The following is a 13385-nucleotide window of genomic DNA, read 5'->3' as shown; positions in this document are numbered from 1 at the left end:
GTTATTTGGTGAAAATCAGCAATGCTTCAAACTCAGAAATTCCCTTTTTTTTTCTAGAAAATTTCTGATATTAATCTCAAAATTTTTGAGTTTTTATCTGAAATGTTACCGCTGATGAAATTGTTACCAAAAGAAATGGGGTTAGGATGTTCAAGAACAACCATAAAATCTCTTATCCAACTAAAACTGACCATTAACTGGACTTGGGATTAAACACCATCATCTTTCCACTGAAGTTAATCTAGCATCAATGTGAAATGTGGCAGTGTCGATCAAGAAATAACTCCCTGCAAAATAAGCTTGTCATACAATTCATGTTTTTATTTGGAAGAGCTTATAAAAACCTTTCTTAATAATGCCACGTATCTGGATAGACCTAAAATACACTACAGGATTTACAAATCCCGGGTTCTGCTGTAATCTACCGTGAAAAGTTGTCACCTGAAAGCGCATCCCTTTGAGGATCACATTGGAAGTTGTAAGAAAATTTTACTGGTCCAGAAAGAAATCATCAGTTTGCGCAACATAGGTACATGGAAACACAAAATAGCAGTTTGTTAGGCTGTCTGAAAACATGAAAATTCAGTCAAATGTATCTCAAATATTTGGAAATAAAGACTTAGTTGAATGAAAAACTGGGAATTTTACCTAAAGACACTGAAAAGTAGTTATCTAGTTAAAATATCTTGAAGGGGATTGGAACCAGTGTCATATTCCCATAAACAATGTGGACACAGATAAACCTGAAGACCACCAAAAAGCAAAAAGACAAAGGTTCAGGTTTTTATGAGCCACTTTATTTTCAGAAGACTCTTAACTGCATCAACATGGCAAAGATAGAATCTGTCACTCATATTAAATATTCACTGTATCCAAATCCAAGGCGATAATAATAAACTCCTTTGTTTTCAGCAAGTACAAATGAATCATTTTTGAAATATAATACTGCTGATCTTGAATAATTTCGAAATACAGTAATACTTCACTTCCATATCAGTGGGTCTGGGAAAGTTATTAGACAATACTTTTGTTTATTAAAACATTAAAAGGATGAGAAAGTAGGTAGTTCCCATATAAATGCTTTTAATTTATTAATTTAAATTTTGTAAAAAGTATATCTATATTTATATCACAGTGATGTCTGTTGTTTTTGGGCACGGTTAAGCCATTCGAAAAGCAAACAGAGAAAATTAAACCAATCTTTTAGTTTATATATATCTATAAAGGTGCAGCAAAAATATACACACAACTGATTTGGATTCAAGTCTTCTAATCTTTTCTGTAACTATACAAATTAAAAAGCTTTCAAACAAGAGTCAGTTTTTCCTTTTTGTTAATTGAAATGGCTACTATGAACTAGAAGTGCAAATTAGAGGCTACACGTCCTAAGAAGCATCCAATACCTTGTTTCGATCCTGTAGTGCAAATCAGGGGATCGTGTCTTGCGAGTCGTTCCGAAAAATTATTCTCAACCAAATTGACAATAAACCCTAGAATTCCTAAGACACAGTACAGACAGTTTGCAATTGCACTTCACATTTCACCGACAATATGGCCATGGTTACAACACTGAATTACAACAGTAAGTAGCGAAATACACAGTCATCTATGAAAGAGAAAGAATGCCCTCCCGAGACAGTCAACAATTAAAGCCCCCTTCACACCGGACTGTGACTGGGCCACAAAAGACCTTCTGCTCTGAATGCCTTCATGAGCAGATCCGATGGTGTCAGATAAGGCGCGCACACCCCCAAATTGTGCACATGGGCAGTTTGCAGGAAGGTTGCAAAATTATTTGGGCTGCAAAACTTTTGTCATTAGTGGTAGCATTTTGATAGGATGGTCAAAAATGCAGTAGAGAAAGTGGATGTACTCCATCATATAGCATAGTAGAGACATTTCACTCTAAAATGAGGTTTTCCACATTTCCTAAGGTAAATTTGTTGTAAACTTCCAACTGCAATAGAAATCCAGGAGACTAGGGCCGCCTTAACCTGGTGTGAAGAGGGCGTAACAGACCAGAAGACAGAATGAATGCTCGAGAGAGGTGTACTCTGTTTAGTTTAAAGGCAAATGGTAGCTGACTATGAAAGAGCAAGGTAGTGTGACGTGAATGCCCTACACATGAAGTAGCTCGACACACTGAGTGAATTTTCCAGGTAGCATTCAAAATGAACAGTGACCATGACCAGTCTCCTGAAGCTACAGCAATTTTTTTTTTTAATACTTGAGCAGAATCACAGCATTTCCAGTATAAAGTAACATCTTCTCCGGTGCTCAAACCACAAGCAGAACAAGTGGTGGAAAACTCTTAAGTAGACTTTGGTCCTCCTTTACTTCATGACATACAAATCTGATTTGCATAGATTTGAAAATGTCAAATCAAAACTTGCTTACCGCCTAAGAATAGCTCAAAAGTAGCATGTTGAACAGCTATTTTTAATCTCCGACACGTTTCCACCTCTTTCTGCTAGTAGGAAAGCAGACGAGAGACGGCAAAAATTCTCCACACACTTCACTGGTGGACTTTTTCCGTGTAAAAACTATGAACGTTTAAAAGGCAAAGATTGTCTGAAGGCATACCCAGTTATCTGATTTCCACACCTGTTGCTCTCAGCATCTCTTGTTGGACATAGGATCATAAAAGCTGGTTCCAAACAGTGGACTCTCATGCAGACCCCAAATAATTTAAAATAGAATAGGAGCTAAGAAAGAAGTCAAAAGATAAAAAAAATTTAAAAAATAGCGTAATTTGTTTAGATCCTAACAACCAAAGGTTTTCCATAGTTGCCAATGTATCTACTTATGCATACAAGTATAATTTGGATCATAGATTAGTATTGTTCATGTTGGATAATATTTAATCGGTAACACTTTATTTGAAGGGGGTTGAATAAGACTGACATAACACTGTCATAAACATGACATAACACCTGTCATGAACATGAATAAGCCTTCATGAATATTTATGACTGTTGTCATAAAGCATCTTTCGGTAAATTATGACACTTTTAATACAAAGTTGACATTATTCAAAATGTCTTTGTTATGACAACTTGACATTAACCAAGAAATCACTACTGATATCAATTTGTTCTAAAAGTATTACTGATTGCACTTTAAAAATTAGGTAACTTTATGTTACTAAAGGTAAAGTTTAAACAGTAATGATTTCTTGGTTAATGTCAAGTTGTCATAACAAAGACATTTTGAATAATGTCAACTTTGTATTAAAAGTGTCATACTTTACCAAATGACACTTTATGACAGCAGTCATAAATATTCATGAAGGCTTATTCATGTTCATGACAGGTGTTTATGACAGTGTCATGTCAGTCTTATTCAACCCCCTTCAAATAAAGTGTTACCATTTAATCTCCTTATATATACTACTAGCCTTCACAAGACTCTCCACCGTCAATGGTACTCCTGGTAAATGTGCGTAAAAGCATTAAGATAGCGCAGTCTCACTAAAGCACAACTTAAAATTTGAATGTAATTTGACCTAATGAGCAGTCAAGAGTTAAGATTTTAATATTAAAAGTCAAATCTAACCAAAGCACACAGCTCCAGTAGAGATCACAGTAGAGTTTAGAAATCTCCTGGTAGGACAAAAAATGAGCAAATCTGTGTCATTTAATGATTTACAAAGATCAGCACTCATCTAACTTCAGTGAATGGAATGTTTTTTGTCATTGAAATTTTGTCCAACTAATTTTTTATTTTTTTTAGAAATTTCAGATTTTTTGAAGGTATTCTGAGAGAAAATTGCTACTGTAATACAAAATTACTTAGAAAAAAAATTTCACACATTTTTACCAAGTATACCAATAAGTGTGAGCAACGACCATGCCAATGCAAAAGCAGGTATTTCTACTTTTGCAAATTTTTCTTTGATTTAGTCAAATGTATGTTTTTGAATAATTTAAATCCTTATTTTTGTCACAGAAAAATAACTTTTTTTTTCTACAAGGATAGATGTCCAAGCAAACATGAACTGACTTTCACTATCAACTATAAAACACCTTTGGTAGATTATCAATCTGAGCATACTGATGCCTCTGCATTATCCCAAGTCATAGTTTTTGCCACCAAAAGTTCCAGCTTCTCAGAACCACAGATTAAAAATCCACTCTTAGTCCTAAATCTCTATGCAGAAAGTGACACTGAAATTGTTACATGATCTCAAGTTAAATTCACATCAAAGCATGGTTACATTATTTATTTTATTTTATTTTTTATTAAACCTGCACCAGAAGCAAACCCTATAAACGTTTCGCTTGCACAACCACATCTGTTGGCGTTAGGGAAACATTTAGAGAACGCTTCTGGGCCGAGGGGGGTACCTTGGGGAGCGACCGCCCCTCTTCTTTTCCATCTCCAATCCTTTCAAACTTCCTCAGCTACAGGTGTAAGTCCTCTTGCAGTAAGGGCTGCGACATCTCCCAACTTCTGTGTTTGAGCGCAGGCCGCTGTTTTAGCGTCACCAATATGACGTAGACCACTAGGAATCCGAGGACCATCACCACGCCGATGAACGAACCCACAACCGGGGCGTACGAGTACCTGCTGACTTTAGGGGGAGAGGTGTAGTGGGCCGAAGCGGGCGCTGAAGTAGTCGGCTCCGAGGACAGCAGGTCCTGGACGTTTAGGAGCGAGCCGTTGTTTGGCAGAGGCTGGATGGCCAGGATGTGGCACATGAGAGGGTAAAGGTCAACAGATCGCATGGAGGCCTTGATATAGTTCTGGCGAAAGGCCGGACCCCTGGCCACAAACACTGGCTGCATATCGCGTAAGGTGTTGTTGTAGCCGTGGTTTCCAACTGAGGAAGAAAAAGACAAGTCGGTGTGAAAGTTGTAACAGTTACTTCTGTTCATCTACATATTTCCAGTTTTTTCCTGTGTTAAGACCCATCAGGTAATAATAGATTCCAAAGCTATCGGTAACAAATCTAAAAGAACCATTAAAGTTAGGCAGAACTATTAATGTGTAAAAGTTATCTATGTTCCAAATTAGGTGAAGCATTTATTTTTTATAAGCTTAACATAAGTGGACAAGTGAAAATGTCCAAAAATAACACATTATTATTTTTCGTGTGGCTTTAAACAAACCAGAGACTGACATCTGGAACCTGTTGCATAAAAAAATAAAAAATAACAACCCCTGTTTATGGTACCAATTTGGAAACATGTTGTTATTCTCTGTTCTGGTGGAGATCAGATGACTGATTGCAGAATAATCCACTTCTTTAGTTTTAGTTTGGTTTGTGAACCTTTAGTCTCTGGAACAAACTAATCTTAATTTATACTAATCTTAATTTATACTAAATTATATAGCATATTTACTTTTTATGATCTTTTACTAAAATCTTACTTCAATAATTCTGAGCTATTCCTTTAACACAGCTCAACCAAATCATTAAAGCAGACTTTAAGTCGGTAATGGTGGTCGCTGATGATGAGAACGACGCCTACAAAGGTACAGTAATTCCTTAGCCATGACTTTAATTTTAATGCCAATACTCTGTCCATTAATACATAATGCACAATACACTGAGAGCACTGTTAGATGGCACGGCTGTTGTTTTGTCCTCCAAAGAAAGAGTCAGCATGTTCTCCTGTAAGGTGCAGTTTCCACATGGACATTTCACTGATTAACAGGCTTTCAGCTGTGGCAGAGGCAGGCAGTGTAATTAGCTAGTGTGGTACTGCGTCTGAGACATATGTTCTGACATTTCTAATCTGAACAGAAGGAGCTTTTTTCTTTTTTTCTTTTCTTTTTATTGAATTAGGAAAAGCGCTGGAAGGCACAGCGATAAAACTCACAGAACTCCAACCCCCACCGCCCTGTTCTTTTCTCCGGTCCCATGAGAACATGAATCTGGCCCCTCTTCGTTAATTACATTCGGTATAACTTGTGCTAGCTTCTGGATCAGGGACAGAAATACATCACCTGTGAAGCTATAATTAGAGCAGGCAAACAGCTGCTGTTTAAAGCTAGATTTAAAAAAAAAAAAAGAAAAGAAAAAAAGAAAGAAAAAAAATGTGCAGAATAACCAGAATAACCTGGCAGCATTTTCGAACGTACACATGAAGAGTCCGGTCCTGTTCTGCATGATGGTCCAGCCCTCCTTGGCCTCCAGGAGGATGGGCATGATCCGGACGTTGTGCTGATAATGGAAGTGTTCGGGAATGTTGTCCTTCCTGTACGCCACCATGTTGGGGTTGGCGTCCGCCAGCATCGCGTACACCTCGTCGAGCTTCCCTACGAGGCAGACCACAGGCAAAGGGTCAAGTTTTATTTCCGACGCAATGACACATAAGCATTTGTTACAATACGGTGAAAAAATATTAAATATGCAGATATGTTTATGACTTTTTCATTAATGCTCATAACTCGTATTTTATATGATATAGACACTAAAGAAATGGGTCAGGAACTATAAGCATCTCTGCACTCCTGCTGATAAAAAACTAATTGGTTTTATTGTCTCACGGTCTGAGTCATTCTGTTAGCCTTTTCCTAGAAAACAAATGTAGCAATCAGCTTTTGTCCAATTTCCAAACTTTAGTTTTGTTTGGTTTTGTAAAAAAAACATTGACCTGCCACTATTTAAGTTAGCCAATTCTGATTACTCTTTAAAACAAGAAAAGATACAAGATTTATATTCAATATATTCTTGTAGTCTTTCTACTGTGAGCAGACATCCATCCAGTCATGCTTTTCGACTGTGGAAATGCATAAAGAAACCCCAACCATGAATGGGAAGAACATAAAGAAACACTCCAAGGTCGGGATTCAAACACAGCAACTTTGTGTTGCAAGGCAACAGTGTTACTAACTGCACAATCCAGCATTAATGAAGACATGAGCGTTTTATATTGTGAGAAAATATAAAACGCTGGTGTGAGACGGGGAGATAAGTAGCACACAGGCTTCTAAATCTTATATTAGCAATTTAGCAATTAGAAGAGTTAGCATTACTAACAGCTGTTTAACACACTGGAAGGTCAAAAGGATAAAATTAAGCTATGTAGTTGTATTGTTATTCAACTTTCCTGTTATCTGCTGCAAGTATTGCTCTCTCACAATTTAAATTGACCTGAAACATGTCTCTACACGCCTTGCATTATGCATTTTCTGTTTCCAAAGCTTCTTTAATCCCTGATTTCTTCCTCTTTAAACACCTCACTGATGCTGAGAATGACTAACTTTGAGGCCCTAACCACTGAAAATTGCAATGGTTCAAGAGATGTAGACATCTTTATTTCCAGACAAAAAGTAGTCCATATCATTTAAAAATAATAAATTAATTCATCAAGTGAAAAAGACACACACATCCATCACAAAACAGTTATTACAATATTTAAAAAAGCTTGGGGTAGGGTTGGTCAATAAATCAATAACAATATATATCGTGATAAGACACGTGATCAATGTATCTGATAGAACATTCAATAATTTCACTGATATTTAAAAGAAAAAAAAAACAATAATTATTGATATCAACTGATATGAAACGCTTGTATCGTGATACACCCATCCAGCAGGTATATCTGAAGTTGCTATTGCAACAGGCGGAGTTTTTACTATTAAGATGTGTGACACATTGGTCGTGGGACCAGGTAGCTATTTGCGATGGCACTTTCACTGATTAGAAAAAGAACAGATTTTGAACTTTCTAACCAGGAAGAAGGCTAAGAAAAACGCCCAACTCCAGTCACCAGACGATTATTTCATGCACCATTTAATGTATCGTTACCTTTTTTGGGCAGGATTCCCACCACTGGACTCTTATCCACCCAGGTGTACAAATCTCTGTCCACATACTGGTCTAGTTCTATGATCTTCTCGGGGGAAAGCTGGGCCATCCCGTGGTCACTGGTCACAACGAGGTTCACTTTCTCATACAGCCCGGCCTTCTTCAACTCATCCAGGAGGAACCCAAGCTTCTCATCGATCCCGGCGATGATCGCGTCCATGAGCGGGCTCTGAGGTCCCAGGTTGTGGCCACTTTCGTCCGGCTCCTCCCAGTACAGAATTCCAAAATCCACGGCTTCCCCCTCAGGCGCGGAGAACCACTCGATAATCCGCCGCACCCTGGCTTCAAAGGAAACTGAGGCGTTGTACTGGAGGTAACGAGTGGGGAACACGCCGTGAATCAGCACGTCAGATCCTGGCCACATGGCCGCTCCGCTCCGCCCTCCGTCCTTCTGAACCGTCACCCAGAGAGGCACGGCCTGCTCCCACCACCTTGAGTCGTAAACACTGTCTGTCTCCATGGAGAAGGACAGGTTCAGAGCCGGGTCGTACATTTCGTTGGCCACGACGCCGTGTGTCTCGGCGTACAACCCCGTCACCATGCTGTAGTGGTTCGGGTAGGTTTTGGTGATGTAAATGTTCTCCACAAACTCGACCTTCACGCCCTCGTCCATGATGCTGCGGAAGTTGGGAGTCGGGACGCGGTAGATGTAATCCCAGCGGAAGCCATCGAAGGACACGAGGAGTAGCTTGGGTCGTTCCTTGTGGCTGTGCTCCTGATGTTGATTGCGTTTAAGGGTGTGAGGAGAAACCAAGGGGAGAACCATGGCGAAGAGGTAGAAAGGAAGTCTGCAGCCTCCTGACGTCAAGTAGCTCAGCATAGTGTGGCTTGTAATGACCCAACCTGCAAAACACAAACACTGAACCTGCTCAAGCAAACATTTATCTGGAAGAATTATGCATACAACATGTAAAATGACTAGAGGTGCACCAATAAATAAATGAGCTCAGTTTTTCTTAATTTTGGGAAATCAGTTATTGGCCGATGTTTACATGTGAAACTGATATTCAGTCAACCACTGTCCTCTTTTACTCTGCTGTAAGAGGTTTGACAGACGGACCGGGCCATCAGGTTGTCTGGATGTTTGCAATTAACAATAGTCAACCCACTGTTACCAACTCTGTGACATTTCAGATAAAATCAGTATCGGACAAAATCCGAATCAGTAGGTCAGACTTTTCAAAGATTGGTAATCTATGATTGGCCAGGAAACTGTATTCAGTTTCCTGGTTATTGTAATTTCCTAAAAATTACAATAAAAGTGAAAATCCACCCAACCAGTCAGCTATGTCCAGATCTGTACAGTATGCCATTTTATTGGTTTTAAAAAACGATGGGTAAAAACAGACTGTTTTTTTATGATGTGATTATTAAAATGACAATGTTTGACTTCTCATAAAATTGCTACATTTTCCTAATATTACGCCTGTAGTCTTGTAATATTATGACTTTTTGTAATTAAAAAGGAAAAAAAAAAAGTCTTAGCCTGACCCTTATATTTTGTCGTAGCATATTGACCTAAAATCAATGCCCAAATAAGTAAAAGCTGTAAAACATTCTTGTGAAACGTGCTGACATCACTACAAACTATGGAAGCCCAAGGAGTGCATTGATGAAAACAATCCTAATTTTCCAAAAATCAAATCTAAAAAAAAAAATCAATTAATAAATAAAATTAATTTAGTGCCCACTCCTAACTCTCTTTTGAAAGGCATTTTTCTCATAATATCCACAAAGGACGAGTCAGTCGGAGAGCATTGAGATATTTTTAGCCGTCTTAAAACACCACAAACACCTCTATCCATTTTATGTCTTTGAATCTGAAATATACACACTCTTTGAAAATGGAGGGCATTTTATCACCGAAGCAGTAAATGCATTCTGCTCAACTACAGTGTAGTTCTATGATGAAACTGGTGCATTCCTGTAATGTTGGCTGATACTGCGTATATACAAATGAGGGATGTAGACTTTTAGGAAAAAGATGCAACTCTGATATTGTTAATTATTGAGATCATGATAATAATAGCTGGATAGATTCATGTCTGCTCAACATAGCGGTCAGCAAAAATATGCTATATTTTAAACATGTGATCTGGTTGGGCTCAGTTGAAACAATGAGAGCAGCAGCTGCTCTCTGAGTGCTGCTAAAAGAAGAAGTGATGCACCAACAGCGTTCGATTATATGCCAACCTTTCTAATATGCGCTGGTGGTTTATATTTCAGAAGGAGCCAACTGTAGAAGATTTCTGTATTTTAATCCCCACATAAAAAAAAGGCTGACTGCAAAGCTCATTAACAATCTCCCTCCAGCCCACATAGATATCCCAAGATGTGCTTCAAGAAACAGTGGGATACTAAAAATAGCTCTTAACTGAGTATGTATGTAATGAAATTCACTTCCCTCCCTATAGAAATGCATAATAACCACTTTTTCATAGGCCTGTTCTTTATAAACAGAGCACAAACTCTGTAGCATTGAAACTACAAAACTCAATGTATGTTATTTTGATTTTACCTAGAACTGTTGCTTAGCAGCGAGAAGTTCCTGGGTTCGAATCCCAGCCCGGGGACTTTTTGCACGTACTTTGCTCAACTGAGACCAAAATCGAACCGTTTCTAATGGAAAACTGCAAGTTGAGTCCTTCCACCAGGACAATGACCCTAAGCATTCAGCCAAAGTCACAAAGCAAGCAGTCAAAGGATATTAATGTCTTAAAACGACTCAAATTCCAGACCAAAATCCAAATGAGAACTGAGGCAACCCGTGAAACTAACCATTCACAGATGCTCCCTGTCCAACAAAAATATTAGAATTTGTGGTTGCACTGTGACAAAAATGCAAGGATGTTAAAGAGTTATGAATGCTTTTGCAAGGCATTGAATTGATGCACCTGAAAGTACTTAATATGTTATATTCTGAGCAGTGTGTCCTCATCTATTATATTCCACTACTTCGAAATGAAAAGAAAAGCATTTTACTTTAGGAATTGACATGTTTTAAAAATTATTTATATCAAACTTGTGTGTAACCGGTGTGTAATTGTTGCTAAAAACATAGTTGTTGATGTAAATTCATATGCCCAGATTGACCTTACAGCAGCAGCAGGTTGGCATATAAACGCATCAGCAGAAATGGTGTCATTTGGAAATATATCCGATTTAATTACCCTGCACAGACAGTTAACGACGCGGGATTTATAGACTGTAAAGTTTTGATACATTTCTGCAGCAGAGCTAACCTCTATGAAGCTCTGCTGGTTATTGAAAACAATAGCCAGGTAAATGTCAGCAAAACCCAGTGTGCATTAACATAGCATCGAAAGGCGATAGATCGGAGAGAAAGTAAACACATTTGTAAATTATAATAATGATTAAAAAAAAAAAAAAACAAACAAACAAGCGCGCTTACCTTATCAGAACCCAACCTTTCCTCGGTCCTCTCCGGCTGCACAAAGAGATAAACAGCCGGACCGGTTTAGTTCTGCTCTGCTCCCGGGGCGGAAGTCCCGCCTCCTCCTCAGCCTTTCGCAGTTAGTTGTGTGTGAACCTTTTTTTCTCTCTCTCTCTCCCTGCCCGGTTTATTTACAGTCGCCGAAGCAGACCCGGACCATATGAAGGCAGGAGGCTGCGCGCGCACGTCTTCTTGGCTGCAGGTGCACGAGAGGTGATGGCGCTGCTGATCAGCTCTCTCGCGGACAAGTGGAGCGCGCGGTCCACATGACGTAATGTGGGTGGGATGTGGTGGTGGGGGGGGGGGTTCTGAGCGACGGGTGGGAGGCTGAACTAGCAAAACAAATGGATCAGTTGAACTTGTCGGTGTTTTTGTTGTTTTGTCTTTTTTGGGTTAGGTGGGGAAGAACAGCAGAAGAAGAGTAGCCATTTCCTGATAAATGCGTCTCAATGACAGGACATTAAAATCTAAAAAGGGAGTATTACCATCAGACTGCATTACAATGTTGCTCCAAATCAGTAGTTTTTCTCCCCTCCTGATTTGAGGTTAAAAGCGATGCAAGGATGAAAACTATGACAAAAACTATCCACAAGGTGTCAGCCAAGTTCTACCGTAGACTAGACATTGTGCTATAAAAAGAAATTACAGTCTGTTTGACAGCAGAGGTCTTTTTTAGCCTAATTAAATTTACAAACGCATAATTTTAATGATCCCGATTTATGCATATGAGCTAAACTGCTGTGCTGTATGTATACCTCTTGATTGAATTATTTAATATTTTGTCATCTTGCTTTATGACTTTTTTTATGAGAATTCATGGGACATATAAACACAAAGTAACACACTATTGTTGAGGCAAAATCAGACATGTCTTCATATTTTTTCCCCAACACTACACACACTCTTGAAAACGCAATCCAGTAGCAACACTGAAAGAAATGGTGGTGGCAGCATGGTGCTGTGGGGGTGGGGGTGGGGGCGGGGGTTGCTTTTCTTCTACAGTGACAGAGAAGCTGGTAAGAGTTCATGGAAAGATGAATAGAGCTACATGTAAACTAATCCTGGAAGATAAACCGTTAGTGGGCGCAAAAGACTTGAAGGTCAAACTTTTTACAAATAAAAATCTGATACAAAAATTCAAACATTGAGAAAACATCAAATAGTTTTTGTTTTTTTTCACCATTAATGAAATATATTTACATATATGTAAAACTGACTTCTGTTTTGTTTACTGCTGGACTTTATGTAGCAGCATTATATAATTTTAGTACAATCATTTTGAAACCAAGCTATTGTCCCTGTTGTATCTGTGGTTTAAGTGTAAAGAGTTAATTCTTGATAACAATTTAGTTACAAAATGGCAAGGGATTAAGTTTAAAAAATAAACGGTGTTGACCTGCAAGTTTGCTTTTTTCTTTTTTAAATAACATTCAATTTTAATCAATTAAACTGGTCAAAAATTACTAAGATATAACAGCAAAGTCTTTCATTACTTCTGTCCCAGACAAACTCGACATGGGAACTTCTTAGCAATTCTTTAATTTGAGTTACATTTCACATCTTAGATGGGCAAAAAGTATGTGTTTTTTTTTTACAACAGAACTAACTAGTGAAGTCAGTGCAATTTATTGTAACATCTTTTAAATATACATGCTGCTTTCGATATAAATAATGCAGGTGTATTGCGTTAAAGATATGACATTCACAACCCTGTTAGGAAAGGGTACATTTATTTTACACAACATTGTATTCTTTTTATTAGCTTGTTTAATTTTTTTTATCATGTATCCATCGACCATCTGTATATTGCATTTTGAGGCTGTATGCAAGCATTTCTCTAAGTTTTGATGTTGTTTGCTTAAGAAAATCCATTCAAAGCATCGGTAGCAATAAGTTATCATTTCTTTCTGGATTAGAATAATGTCAAATTTCAACCAATCACATGGAGCTGGTTGCACATTATTTAGGTAGTTTAAAGGCATCTGAAGTAATAGTGCCCATTTTGATGCATGTTGTACTGATACAATGTTTGTTGTATGAATCTTTTTCATTCTTCTTCAAATGAAAAGACGCTTTATTGACTATGACCAACCTGTCGGCGCCGACAGG

At 38.2% G+C, this 13385-nt stretch overlaps 2 protein-coding genes across 4 annotated transcripts in view; one reads left to right on the top strand and one right to left on the bottom strand.

Annotated features, from left to right (window-relative positions):
• hmgn3 (high mobility group nucleosomal binding domain 3) overlaps nucleotides 1-13385 on the top strand; it is a 42196-nt gene that overhangs the window by 9019 nt on the left and 19792 nt on the right. The gene's annotated exons all lie outside the window — the stretch shown is intronic.
• On the bottom strand, nucleotides 3804-11532 carry enpp5 (ectonucleotide pyrophosphatase/phosphodiesterase 5). The gene is made up of 4 exons (XM_015059488.1): nucleotides 11235-11532; nucleotides 7763-8665; nucleotides 6088-6264; nucleotides 3804-4822 (listed from the first exon to the last, which is right to left on the bottom strand). The coding sequence occupies exons 2-4, from the start codon at nucleotides 8640-8642 to the stop codon at nucleotides 4404-4406; spliced, it is 1476 nt and encodes a 491-aa protein (XP_014914974.1). The 5' UTR covers nucleotides 8643-8665; nucleotides 11235-11532; the 3' UTR covers nucleotides 3804-4403.

Source organism: Poecilia latipinna, unplaced genomic scaffold, assembly GCF_001443285.1.
Source record: "Poecilia latipinna isolate Pla-1442-1.1 unplaced genomic scaffold, P_latipinna-1.0 Scaffold1631, whole genome shotgun sequence".
Classification (NCBI taxonomy): domain Eukaryota; kingdom Metazoa; phylum Chordata; class Actinopteri; order Cyprinodontiformes; family Poeciliidae; genus Poecilia; species Poecilia latipinna.
Note: the sequence above shows the minus strand (reverse complement) of the source record. Positions and strands in the feature narration are given on the sequence as shown.

Coding starts and splice junctions, on each gene's coding strand:
- enpp5 (XM_015059488.1), bottom strand. CDS start 8,642: ATGCTGAGCTACTTGACGTCAGGAGGCTGCAGACTTCCTTTCTACCTC. Junction 6,265..7,762: donor GGGAATCCTGCCCAAAAAAG/GTAACGATACAT, acceptor TCTGCCTCGTAG/GGAAGCTCGACGAGGTGTAC. Junction 4,823..6,087: donor CAGGACCGGACTCTTCATGT/GTACGTTCGAAA, acceptor TTTCTTCCTCAG/TTGGAAACCACGGCTACAAC.